This window comes from Phaethon aethereus (assembly GCF_964289735.1).
Source record: "Phaethon aethereus genome assembly, chromosome: 3".
In the NCBI taxonomy this organism is placed as follows: domain Eukaryota; kingdom Metazoa; phylum Chordata; class Aves; order Phaethontiformes; family Phaethontidae; genus Phaethon; species Phaethon aethereus.
The window spans coordinates 37,289,012-37,302,099 of record NC_138576.1 but is presented as its reverse complement, the minus strand read 5'-3'; the positions used below and the strand labels follow the sequence as shown (position 1 = coordinate 37,302,099).

The 13,088-nt window shown below is 37.5% G+C and overlaps 1 protein-coding gene across 1 annotated transcript in view; it reads right to left on the bottom strand.

The window, feature by feature from the left end:
- The window catches only part of MEI4 (meiotic double-stranded break formation protein 4), a gene marked incomplete at both ends in the record, with an annotated part of 81,880 nt that overhangs the window by 50,280 nt on the left and 18,512 nt on the right, over positions 1–13,088 (bottom strand). Inside the window, one exon of the mRNA XM_081998507.1 lies at positions 5,949–6,508. Within this exon, the coding sequence (XP_081854633.1) occupies positions 5,949–6,508 (560 nt within the window). The remainder of the gene's footprint in view (positions 1–5,948; positions 6,509–13,088) is intronic.

Here is a 13,088-nt window from a genome sequence, read left to right as displayed (position 1 = left end):
TCCTGACAAAACAGCAATATAAGCAGGTTGGAAACAATCAATAAAACATTTTTGCCCTAATGGTAGAAAAAAAATCCAGTTAACTTCATCCTGTAACTCTCCAGTAACTGAAGCTTTAGTATCTGAGTTTTAGTATCAACTGAGGATGGCTGAGCAGGGAAGGAGGACAAACATCTAAGAGAGAGACAACATTTTTCTTTCATTCATTCCTGTCTAGTTACTCCTATGATCCACTTTACTGAAGTAAATGAGAGTCAGTCAATTTGGTGATTGCTTTAGACAGTAGTGATTTACAAGACAATGGATTTTGATTACCATTTGACTTAAATAGCTCTCTACATAGGACAACAAATTGCTGAGAAAATTTAATTGAACAATCAAGATATTCAAACACTGACTCTTACTAGACCATAAAATCCTCGCAACACATTTTAATATTGATGCGAACGAACTGCTCTTCCACAAGATAAGCAAAATTCTTTGGCCAATGAAAATGTACCATGTCTCAAGAGCCATGACATCCCCCTTGGGACTTAATTAATTTAGGAAAACTGAAGCCCATTAGTTTTATACTTGGGAGCCACCGGTGACGTGAATAACTATTTTTATATCTTATTTGCCACTGAGCTGGCAAGACTGTTGTAAACTGATGAGTTAAGTACTGTCCTAGCAGTTGCTGACAAAAGAAACTGCAAACTATACACGGCCAGGGGAATTTATTGTCACCCACAACTATACATACTTGTTTATGACTACTCTCTTCCAGGCAATTTCAGTCATTAATGAATCATACAAATTGTATCCTAGATAAGAAAATATTCAAAACCATGGTTCTGATTAATGGGTACTTTTTGAATTGCACAAGCACGCTTCCATACATTTCATTATTATAATTGCCAATAAGATTCAAACATTTCTCTCTGCTTTTTGCTGTATTACATTTCAACTTGTTATTTTCATGAAGAATTGTGAATCCTTTCCCACACAAACATCTGGTAAAGGCATTAAACTACTACTTAGAATTCTTGCATTTGTTTTTCTGCTAAATACATCAACAGTAATATTTGAGCATTTGCAAAACTTTACATAGACTTTTTGATGGAACATAAGAGAAAGAAAAATTAAAACAGACAGTAAAGTCCCAAACAGGACAAGAAAAGTTCGTAGAGACTATGTTCATGTCTCAGTATCCATTCAGATACTGTCAACACAAAACAACTTCAAAGCAACAAGCCTAGAGTAGCCAATTTCCAAAGGGGATAAGGGTTAAAAAGAAAGGAAGGAAATGGCACATAACTTTTTTTTTTTTTTTGCTTTGTTTGAACAGAGCAAGAAATTCATGACTCTTGACAGCACCTTTGAAGTCAGTATTGATGTTTTAAACATAGCATGAGAAGAAGCAAACAACCACATTTCACTGCAACACATCTCTTTTCTTTCTGGGTCGTGTTTGAAAGAGATGAGTGAGGTGGGGCACATGGATGAGGTATTGGTTGAACATGAACAAGGCACCAGAAAGCAGTATCTAGTGAGAGCCCTACACAGCTCGACGTTACTCTGATCCTGAAGGCAATGTACTGTTGTATTCTATTTCAGTGTTTTGGTTAACCCTTAAAATAAGAGGTCCAAGAAACAGACACAGGTCTCTGTACAGAATCCAAGGTCAAGGTCAGGATCTTCTGGCATATAACCTAGCCATGCACACCTGGAAGTACAACCGGTGAACTGAACTTCTGTCAACAAAGCTGATACACTTGTGTGACACCACTAGGGATCACATCACATAAATCCTATGTAATGCAGTGCCCCGTGACTGTATTTGGCCACGACAGCTTTGAATATATCTGAACTGCACTGAAAGAAGCTATATATAAAAGTATTTTTCTTCTCTCTTCAAAGTAAAAAATGAGACTCTGAATTCCTTAAAAATAATTGTTTTGAAGTTTTGCACAGCTGTATATACGAGGGATGTAAACTAGACATGTATGAAGTAATTTCAGTTATAGGGATTTGATATCTAAAGCTCATTCCGTGTACTATGAAATGACAGGCAGCTCAAGTTCACCACAGTGTGTTTCCAGACAGGCTCCAGGATGCTGCCCATGTAAAAGGAATTTAGTGTCCACTCTGAAGTGCCCTACTGCAATGAGCTGTGCAAAACTTTCACCAGAAACATGAAACTCACATGCTATTCTGAACAGCACAGGGAGTTGGGAATCCCCAGTGCCTCCAACTGTTGCGTTTGTCTAAAATAGGAGAAATGATCCCTTGTTCCAACACATCCTGGACAACAGAGACAAACCTCAAACAAAACTGGCACATCTCAGTGCCAGTGAGCAAGTGATGCTTGCACAGAAGATCCACATTCACTATGTCCCTGTGGAGGTGGAAGGAAAGAGCTGTTGTTAAATTCCAAATAGATTTTGGGATTTGACAGGGTAGATTAAGGAAAAAAATGTTCCAGTGCTTCCTTTCTGAAGGAGAAGAGACAAAGCTTCTACTCCATGGGAGCTGTAACTATATATCACGTCTCCTATGGAAGTTTTCCATGGGAAATGTTTTCCCACATTTTGTCAGGTTGTAGAGAACAGTCCATTTGAAAAGTAGAGCCAGTGGGTTCTGGAAGCTGAATTTAGTCTGGCAGAGTTTTCTTGCAATATGACAGCATTTCTGCTTCAAAGCAGGACTTGCAAAGTACCTGCATAAATAGGACAGTGGTTCTGCTGACAGTGAATGAACAATTTGCACATCGAAAGGCAACGCACCAACACACCCATACAAACCTCCAAGAGTCTCAGTGTTGGGGATTCAAAAATAGGTGACAAGCAAAGCACTTGCTCCACAGATCAGCAGCGACTACCGTAGATTTTGCAACACGAGAGCAACAAGAGCAAGAGCTCGTCTTTACCAGAATTAGACACAGGATCCTCACAAGCATTTCTGCAGCAGCCGTACAGGGACAAAAGACTATGCCAGTAGAACGTGTAGAGGCAGGCTTTTGAGCAGATGATTTAACAGCAGAGCATTCATGCTTCACCCTTAGCAGCCATGACTTAAGACTCCTAGATACTTCCTATCTCTTCCAAAAGATTGTGTGTCTGACAGCTGTATGCAGACTTCTGAGCTGCCCTCCGAACGTGGAGACAGAGGAGAAAAATTAAAAAGGAAAATTCAAGAGGCTACTTTTATTTGTGGTTCTTTGATTTAAATGGTTTTAAGTAATATTTCCTGTTATTTTACCTCCCTATCTTAAATGATTTTTTTTTTTTTTTATACTCATGTCAATTTGGAGTTTCAGGTAAAAAAAAAAAAAAATCTATCCAAAGTGCACAGCTTTAGGCAAGTGAATCCAGGCCAAAAAACAGTGAGTACATGTCCTTGCTGGTTCCTACAGCTTCCAGTGCTTTATAATTAGGAACATCTCAAACAATCTGACTCAGCAGTTAAAACAAGTAATTCTGCTGCTGGTTTTCTTCCTTTACATCTAATGTAGAGATAATTATGTCTTTTCCAATTCTCAAAGGTTTTTAAAATTATTTTATTTGCTCTGCAAAATGCTGGAATTGCTTTTGAAGATGAGGCATTAAGTGTAATCCACAGTCATTTCTCTCTTTGTTCACTTTTTGGTGTTTCCCACAGCCCTTTGTCCTCAGTAACAGCTCCTGACAGTTTTATTGGTGAGGGTGGCAAAGGGAAAGTTGTGTCAAATACTGTAGCTGCATTGGTGGCTGTCTGTACGAATGCTTTGTCAGAGTAAGGCTATATACAACAAAATTCCTTATGTTTTTATACTGCAGGCATTTAAGCACCCTCCTGGAACAAAAATTCATACAGTTTGCCACTCTTTCTAGATGACAGCTCGTAATTAATGGTAATTTTATTTTAAACCTATAATCTTGATATTTCAATCACCACTTGAGTAAACATTGATGATTAAAACTGAAGCATAAAGTGTCCCTGGGAGATATTCTGGTACACAGCACATGAAGAATTAGTTATACCATTTCCTCTACTAATTCTGAATTCTACATATTTATTTCCATATTCAATTCAATTTAAAGAAAAACAAACCTCTAAAAAGAATTTTTCAATAAACCTTTATAAATATCTCAATTACTACACAGATTTCCCCTTTTTTTCTAGAAATATGGAAACTATCACTATTATTCCTTAAGAATTGGTTTATACAATTTTTAAACTCTTTGAGTCTGTTTGATTGAAGTAAAGGCTGCCGATAGGAATGACTGTTAAGTCAATATTTTGGTGGAAGCAAGATATAAAACATCTCATAAAAATCCATCTGTTTCAGAGAAGTTATTCAGAGAAAAGGTGCCACTTGCAAATTATGTAGACATACTACCTCCTTCCTGAATTTCTTAAAGCACTTTGCAGACTTGAAATGTCCCTAACCTATGAGGGTATTTTCTCTCATTTAGGGTGTAACACCTCTCACTTAAACTTTGCTTTTTTTCCTGTACTCTCCCCAGGTTCCTCCAATCACCAAGTAATCCCTCTCTGGATAACCTCTTGGTTGCGCTCCTACAATTAACTTTAATTATTTATTAACTTCCCATTCAGATAGAGGGGGGGAACAGGTGGAATCACTGGACATCATCAAATATGAAGAAGTCCTACTGAGAGCCTGCTCAAGTTTTCTTTGTTCTGTATCCTGTAATCACACAAAAAATAAAAGGAGTCACACCTGCATTGCTCTATTCCTAATACCACACGAATGGTATGTATGCTCACATCCTTTCAAAACACTGGCTAGGGACACCTCTAATTAAAAACTAAGTATCACACCATGGTGACACTGAAATATAAGGCACGCTGGTATTAGAGACACAAGGCTCTAGTCCTAGAAAATCTTCAGTATATGAAGTTTTCCTTCTGAATGCTTTTGTTTTCCTACATCTAACCAAAATACAGGCATATGCCCCTTCTCCCCTAGTTTGATAATGATATTTGTTTGATATTTACATTCTGCGATAAAATACACAATACACAATGAGTGGGACTCATTTTAAATTAAGACAAATAGGTACATCTGCCCACAGGTATAGCAGATGTCTAGGCTCTGATTTTGCTAAACCCAACTCTAGAGCTCATCCTAAAATAGGGACCTAGTACCTGGTCAGCATTCTTTAGGCTCCACAGATTAGAGGGATATGATGTTCATTTATTATAATGATAGTGTAGTTACACACATACGGACACTAAATCGGTACGTCTAAGTTCAAACAATCCCACCATCATGCCTATTCCAAGTAACTCTAAAAGACAGAATAAAAACCAAAAATCCTAAGACAGACAATGGAATTCATTACTTATGGGAAGTCTTGTGAAGACAGACTAGGGATATTTCAGCTGAATGAGGTAACTAACAAGACGAAGCATGGAACAATGAAAAATTATGAATACAGACAAAATGCAGCTCAGTTCTATTTGCTGTTTGTGCTGGGTACATGCCACTTCTGAATTCTTCACTCATTTGCTCATTTATTTTTCAAACAAATTTGCAAATGTCTAGACTGATGGAGATCTTCTGAAGCAAACCAAGCTATTAAGCTAGGTGCACAAGAAAGAATAAAAAATTGTATAGTCACTTTGTGAATATCTATACTATATCTTCATATAGCAAGACAAACAAAGTGGTTTTGTCTCGTATTTTCTATAAAGTTGTTTTAAAAACTGTTAAAAAGGCAGATTAAAAGTCCTATACTCAGGAATAGACTAGAAGAACTTGCATGCATGAGCAAGAACTTTTTCAAATGCTTTAGAGTATTTATTGTCTGTATCACAAAAAAGAACAATTCAAAAATCTCTGAGAAGTACTCTTCAAAATCTAGTACGACAAACTAATACTTTTAAAAGCACATAAAAGCAGAAGAATATTACAGTATGGTATACAAATGGTGTAGGAAAAATGGAAGATGTTTTATACTTACTCTATTGACACTGCCGTTTCTTAAAATAATCTGAATTAGATTTTTCTTAAATTCTTCCAGCTTCTTGAAACACTTCTTCAAAACATGATTAGATAATTTATTATCAGTTATTAAACTGGTCAAAACACAAATTGCTTCAGAAAGAAAATTTGAAACTGGAAATTTAGGACTGTTGTAAAAAACAGTCAGTCCGTCAAGCAACTGAAACACTGAATTGCATACAGTGAAAGAATCATTCTCAAGCTCTGTGAAGTCTGCTTGAAGAATTCCTCCTTCTGACAGTTTTCTTATTTCAAGCAGACGTTGCAAAAACTGCACTGGAGCAGTCAGAGATTCTTCCTTGCCAGTACAGCAAAGATTCAATGGGGGAACTCTTTCCAACCAACGTTTAGAAGTGTCAACATTATGCTCGTATTGCTGAAAATCAGAAGCTATGCCTAAAGAATCGAATGCATAGTCATTAGACACATCACATCCAGAGTCTTCTAGCTGGCTTGAGTAACTCATAGGGTTTATACATTCCTGATCCAGAAGAGTTTTGGCAGAGGCATCTGGTTTTCCTGAAACACCAATGTGAAAGTTATGTTTCTGTAATACTTAAATACATGTTTATAGAGAAAGTGTCATATTTCCTTTCTCCTTTTGCTTCCACACAAAAATCACATAACACATATGTATGCTCACTCCCCAAGAACTTCCTCAGACTATAATTTAGCTGTGAAAGAAGGTGACATTTTAAAATTAAAGTCAAAATTTTCAGAAGGTAGTGTCTATTTGTGAACAAGAGTTTTTATTCTCATAGTAATATGACCAGCCGTTCTGAGTTTAAAATTCACAATGGTTTTAAGTTTTCACACATTCCATTTATACAGACATCATACGAACAATTTAAGTGGTCATCTATACTCTCATTAATTTCCAGGGAAGGAAATGCATGTAAGTTTCTGGCCCTCCAAACATTTTCACTATTTTTATTCTCAAGAACTCAGACTGCTTTTAAAAGACAGTGAAGGTGTGTTACTATAAATGCATCAAATAAGATCTCCTTTACTTGTGTTCTTGGTCAGGTAAGGAAGTCTAACAAAGTCGAAAGGAACATGACACTTGAGCTGCTTATTATTTAACAAAGAAAAACATTCAGAATAAAAAAATTCTCTAGTCACCACTTATCTCTTATACTTCAAAGACACACAGACGACATTACAGAAGGTATGCATTGCACTCACAGCATTAAATTATTTTCGTACACCATTGTAGAATCTCTTTCATCCTATTTCACACATTAGATACATTTAAATCAGTGCCTCTGGGCCTAAACTCAGTACTACATGACAAGACTCCCTGTCTGCTACATGCTACCTATGCCAAAAGATTACAGTCAAAACAAGCCAGAGACATTAGAGCAGTGAAGTGGAAGACCAACACACGTCAACATCTCAGTGCCACGAGGCAAGGCTACAACCTCATCTGACCAACTCCCGGCTGTGCCCTGCTTACTGGGCCACAGCCAAACTGCTTCTCTTCTCACTGTTAAAAAAACATATATATATTGTTCATACTTTCCACAAGAATCCAAAGCAATACCATACTCTTCTGTGTTTGTATTCTTAAATGAATAAAAACATTTTATAGATGGTTTGGCCTGATGAGAAATAAATGTTATATTTCATGGCAAGGTAAAAAAAATCATTTCAAACACAGGAAACATCACTAGGCAGCAATCTACAATCTCCTGTACACTAATGAAACACTACTCAAAAATGTTTATACAGACTTCATTAAATATACAATTTCAAGTACAATTATGACCATTGCTTGAGTCTCTGGAAACATACCAGATCATCCAATGGTTGGTATTATTATTCCAATAAACTGGAAACACGGTTTATTTATTTATTGTTGAGTTTCATACTGTTAACATTCAGACATACTCAAAATTGAAGAGGATTGGTACCAGCTGACTCACAATGAAAGGGCTAACTGCAGGGCAATCAACTGATATTTCCAGGAGGTAGGAAAAGTAAGGCTTGTAAGGCCAGCCTAGCATTTTATATATTAACACTGTTCCCAAATGCCCTGCATACTCAAACTTGGAAAGCAAGCAAAGAAGTAAAGCACACCTCCCATGGTCTGACTAACAAAACCAGGCATCAATCTTTCATGTCTTCTCTCCCTAGGGCTTTGAGCAAAAAACATTCTAGAAGAAAAAAACCTGAAAGTTGTTTTTGGTTCTGCTGAAGGAAAGTAAGTCCTTCTAGGGAATCCATCTACTGTGAATTTCCTTATGTGGATATTTTGTTCCTGTTTTTAATCATTAATCCCATAGGTAAATATGAAAATTGCTCATGAGGATGTAGCACCAGGAGTCAAAAGAAGCAAAACAAGAACTATGTGCAAAAAAAGAAATACGTATTTTGATGACTCTCTTGTTGAAGGGAAAAAAATATCAGAGGTGAAAAAAAGGAGAAGGAAAGAGAAGAAAGGAATAATACCGCAATATCCTTAGGAACCAAACTTAAGACCATACCCAAATAAAACTGTTAGTAGCATAGCAGAGCTCTGCCATATACAAGGAAACACTCCTACCAGTAGGAGACAGTGTTGCATTTATGCTTAGGTTGAGGTATCACAATCCTGTCCCATGATGAGCTTCCAGAAAACCCTGTTATAGTACGTCCCCAAAAGCAGCGTATTTCCAGTTCAACAAATAATAGAAAATGCTTTAAAAATGTGGAGTCATTGATATGTTCTAGTTATTTGGGGAGGAGGTGGAAGTTAACTTTAAAAAAAAAAAATTAAAAAAATCACCCACCAGGAAATACTCATTATTTCCCTCAAAATGTCTAGAAACAGCTTATAATTTCTTTCATTCTTGAAAGAAGGTAAACTAATCACTTTGTACTTACCTACTATTTAAATAAGAAAGCAGTCTTGATGTTCATACCATGTGGTTATCAAGTACAAAAAAAAAAAAAGGAATAGGAATAGCATTAAGCCTGCCTCACACTAACAATCATATTTAATACACTGGAACAAGAAATACAATAAGTTAGTGCACATTATAAACTAACCACAGAATTGTACAATGCCTTTAGATAGGTAATGAAATACCTGGTCATGAGCAATTTTATAGCCTCCTTAAATACATCACATCAGATTCAGGAAATATTTAAACTCCTAATTCCTGTTTAGGACATTAGCTCCTTACTACATGAAGATCCTGAGCTGAAGCATACTGTGCTCTGCAAACAAAGCAAGATGTGATCACAAGAACAGCCTTGTGGTGCAAAGGCTGAAGACCTGGCATCCCTCTACACATATCCACCACGCAGAAAGCGCCTGGCCTGAAAACCAGCAGTCATTCAAGGGACAAGGGGGTGACTCGCATGCTGCATACAGTATGTAAGCAAGGTTTGTAGGCCCTTCCATGAAGTGCAAAGAACTCTCAAATCCACATACTGCTGTGGGACCACAGAACACAGAGGCTTTTATCAGGGGAGTGGGATGCCAATCATTCTTATGATTAGAGAATGGGGAGTCTTCAGCTAGTCCTGAGGAAGCAGAGCTCTGTCAAACAGCAAAGTCCACCCCATCTCCCAAACGAATTCTGTCACTTCTGAAGAGTAACCTTAATACAGACACCAAGACTCAATTCAGGGACAAGAAAAGGAGGAGAAAGAGCCAGTTGCTTCATCAGGACAGGAAAACACCTTTTGTCTCCCAAGTGCCTGTTGCAAGCAGTATGGTCATAAGGATTCTCAGAGCTGTGAAGAGACAAGGGAACGACGCAGCTTCTAGTCCTACCCAACACAGAGTAAAAGAGGCAGCATTTGTAATATCCATGTAGCGGGAGCAGCGGTGGTGGAAGATGCTTTCTCAGACACCTGCGCAACTGGCTGCCACACACCAAAGAGTGTTTGAATGAGGAAGGCCACATGCCATATGTACTTCAAAATTTAAGAACTGAAGAAGGGTCCTCAAGTGATGAAATTTCTGTGGAATCATAAAATGGCCTTCAAGTCTTTTGAAAAACTTAATATACCTGCAAGTTACACCACCAACAGGGATTGCAGAACAGAAAATGGGCTTGAAGGTGGCAGATAAAAGAAACAACGTGAAGAGATTATTTAAATTCTTGAAATTTTCATTGAAAAAATTATTTCAATTTCAAGCATTAGGCATTGTTTATATTCTCTCACTTTGTGTGTGCTCACAAGGATTACAATTTGAAAAATCAAAACCAATGACACCAGACATAGCTAATAAGCTCTCTTAAAACTCAGTTACAATTGACAGGCTCAGTTCCACGTCTAAAAAAAAAAAAAAAGGACAACTAAAAATGAAATAATCTTAGAAACCTCTCTGATGATACTCCATTCTGCTTTCCAAGTAGGTGCTCAGTCAATACCTTCTTGTCCTGGTTTCAGCTGGGATGGAGTTGGGTTTTTTTCCCAATAGCTGGTATAGTGCTGTGCTGTGCTTTGGAGTTGGTATGAGAGTAATGTTGATAACACACTGAAGTTTTTAGTTGTTGTGAAGTAGTTGTAGTGTTTATACTAAGTCAAGGACTTCTCAGATTCCCACGCTCTGCCAGCAAGGAAGTGCAAAAGAAGCTGGGAGGGGGCACAGCAGGACAGCTGACCCAGGCTGGCCAAAGGGATATTCCATACCATATAACATCATGCTCAGTATAGAAACTGGAGTTGACTGGGGCAGGGGGGAATCACTGCTCAGGGACAGGCTATCGATCACCAGGTTGTGAGCAATTCACAGAATCACAGAATCGTTAAGGTTAGAAAAGACCTTTAAGATCGTCAAGTCCAACCATCAACCCAACACCACCATGACCACTAAACCATGTCCCGCAGTGCCACATATACATGTTTTTTGAATACTTCTAGTGACGGTGACTCCACCATCTCCTTGGGCAGCCTGTTCAATGTTTGACTACCCTCTCAGTAAAGAAATTTTTCCTAATGTCTAGTCTAAACCTCCCCTGGCACAACTTGAGGCCATTTCCTCTCGTCCTATCGCTGGTTACTTGGGAGAAGAGACCAACACCTGCCTTGCCACAACCCCCTTTCAGGTAGTTGTAGAGAGCAATAACGTCTCTCCTCAGCCTCCTCCAGACCAAACCACCCCAGTTCCCTCAGCCACTCCTCATAAGAGTTGTGCTCTAGACCCTTCACCAGCTTCATTGGCCTTCTCTGGACATGCTCCAGCAACTCAATGTCTGTCTTGTAGTGAGAGGCCCAATATATATTGTTAACAGAAAGTTTAGATCCTACTGGATAAGAGTCAAATTTCATTTCTTGCTACAAAGTGGGATTTCATTATGAAGCAGGTTGTCAGGCATCTGAATTAAATACAGACACAAAAAATATATTGACAGTATGCAGAACATATCATTACCTCTAACTGTCACATTCTGGACCACTGTCGCCACCTGTTGTATTCCTCCACTGTTAGTTTCAGCATCTCTGGTGTGGAAGCCAAGGAACTTTAGGCCCAGCATTTCTGGAGCTTCTTTCATTCCTTACTTTGGTTAGAGGTACATTTTTCAGATGGAATACTCACAGGTGGAAGAGATAATTTATTATGTTACTAGTAGAATTGAATGACTATTCATAACCTTGAAGCAATAGCTCTTGGTATCATTTTCCTCTACAATCTTTTGGGATAATTTCTCTTGATGACCCTATTGTATAAACCTTTTTGATGGAAACATCCATCACTCGTCACTTATTAATGTGTTTAACATTAAAGTATTAAAGACGTTATTAAAGACTTTTAAAAAAATAAACCAAAACAAGCTATTTTCCCTAGTAATTAATTAGAATCTATTTAAATCTTACAACATTGCAAGTTTATTAAGGGTGGTGCATGTCCTGCAATGTGACGTGATAGTATTGACTTTACGAGCATTTTCCAGTCTATAGTAGTCCAACTGGTTTTAATTTTAAGCTGAAATTTCACTGTATTAGAACCTTAAAAATATAATGCACTCCTAAACATGTACTTCAGAATTCATGTAGATGCAACTCCTTATGCATAATGCACTCCTAAACATGTACTTCAGAATTCATGTAGATGCAATTCCTTATGCATAAATGGCACCAGTGAGCCTATTAAATATTTACATTGCATAAAACATGTCAGAATTTGGCCTTAGATTTGATAAGCACACTGAGCATGTTTTTCAGTGCAGGAAGGGACAAGTATTTTTAATGAACACCTAATACAATGTTATCTTATGAGTATTGTCCAATACTGTCACTAACAAATGATCACATATATTTTCAGTAACACAAGAATTATTATGTGTTAACACGAAAACATGAGAATAGCGTGGGGTTTGTGTTTTTTGGGGGTTTTTTTGTTTTGTTTTTTTTCCAAAATGAGAAGTCTGGATTACTTCCTAAGTGTATGATGCTTAGAATTTCAGATAGTTACTTTGACTTACTGTGATGTGTAGAAGTAGCTTAAGGCTAAGACATATGCAAGATAAGAAATGTTTCCCATCCTTAGTTCTTCTTAATAACAAAACTGAAGACAATGCAAACACACTTTCTATTTAAAAATACTTTTTGATGACTAGTTTTGAATTAGCCATTTTAGGGAGTGGAGTCTGATACCTTAGTGGCTTAATAACTGTCTTCAAAAGGAAAGTCAAAATATTCTGACAAATTTGTCCTCTCTATAGCAAATGCAGCTCAACTGCTGCATTGGGCACCACCTGTTCTTGTACATTCCTTTGTCAGTATTATTATTATCATCATTGTTGTTTCCTCCTCTCTTGCTGTCCTATTAAACTGTTTTTATCTCAACCCACAAGTTTTTTCCGATTCTCTCCCCCATCCCACCACGGCGGGGGAGTGAGAGAGCGGCTGTGTGGTGCTTAATTGCTGGCTGGGGCTAAACCACACCACTTCTAAAAGGAGATGAAAAGTTCTGTGAAACTATTCATATTTTCATCCTATTGTGTTCACTTCTCCACTTCTGCATTTTTCAGGACTCTTTGTTATTCTTAGTTTAATCTTCATTGATTCGTTTGTTACAAGTGCACTTTCCATGAATCAAGTTTATTCTCTTCTTTAAAAAGAAAAAAAATATCTCCTCACACATATTAACTGTTTTCTT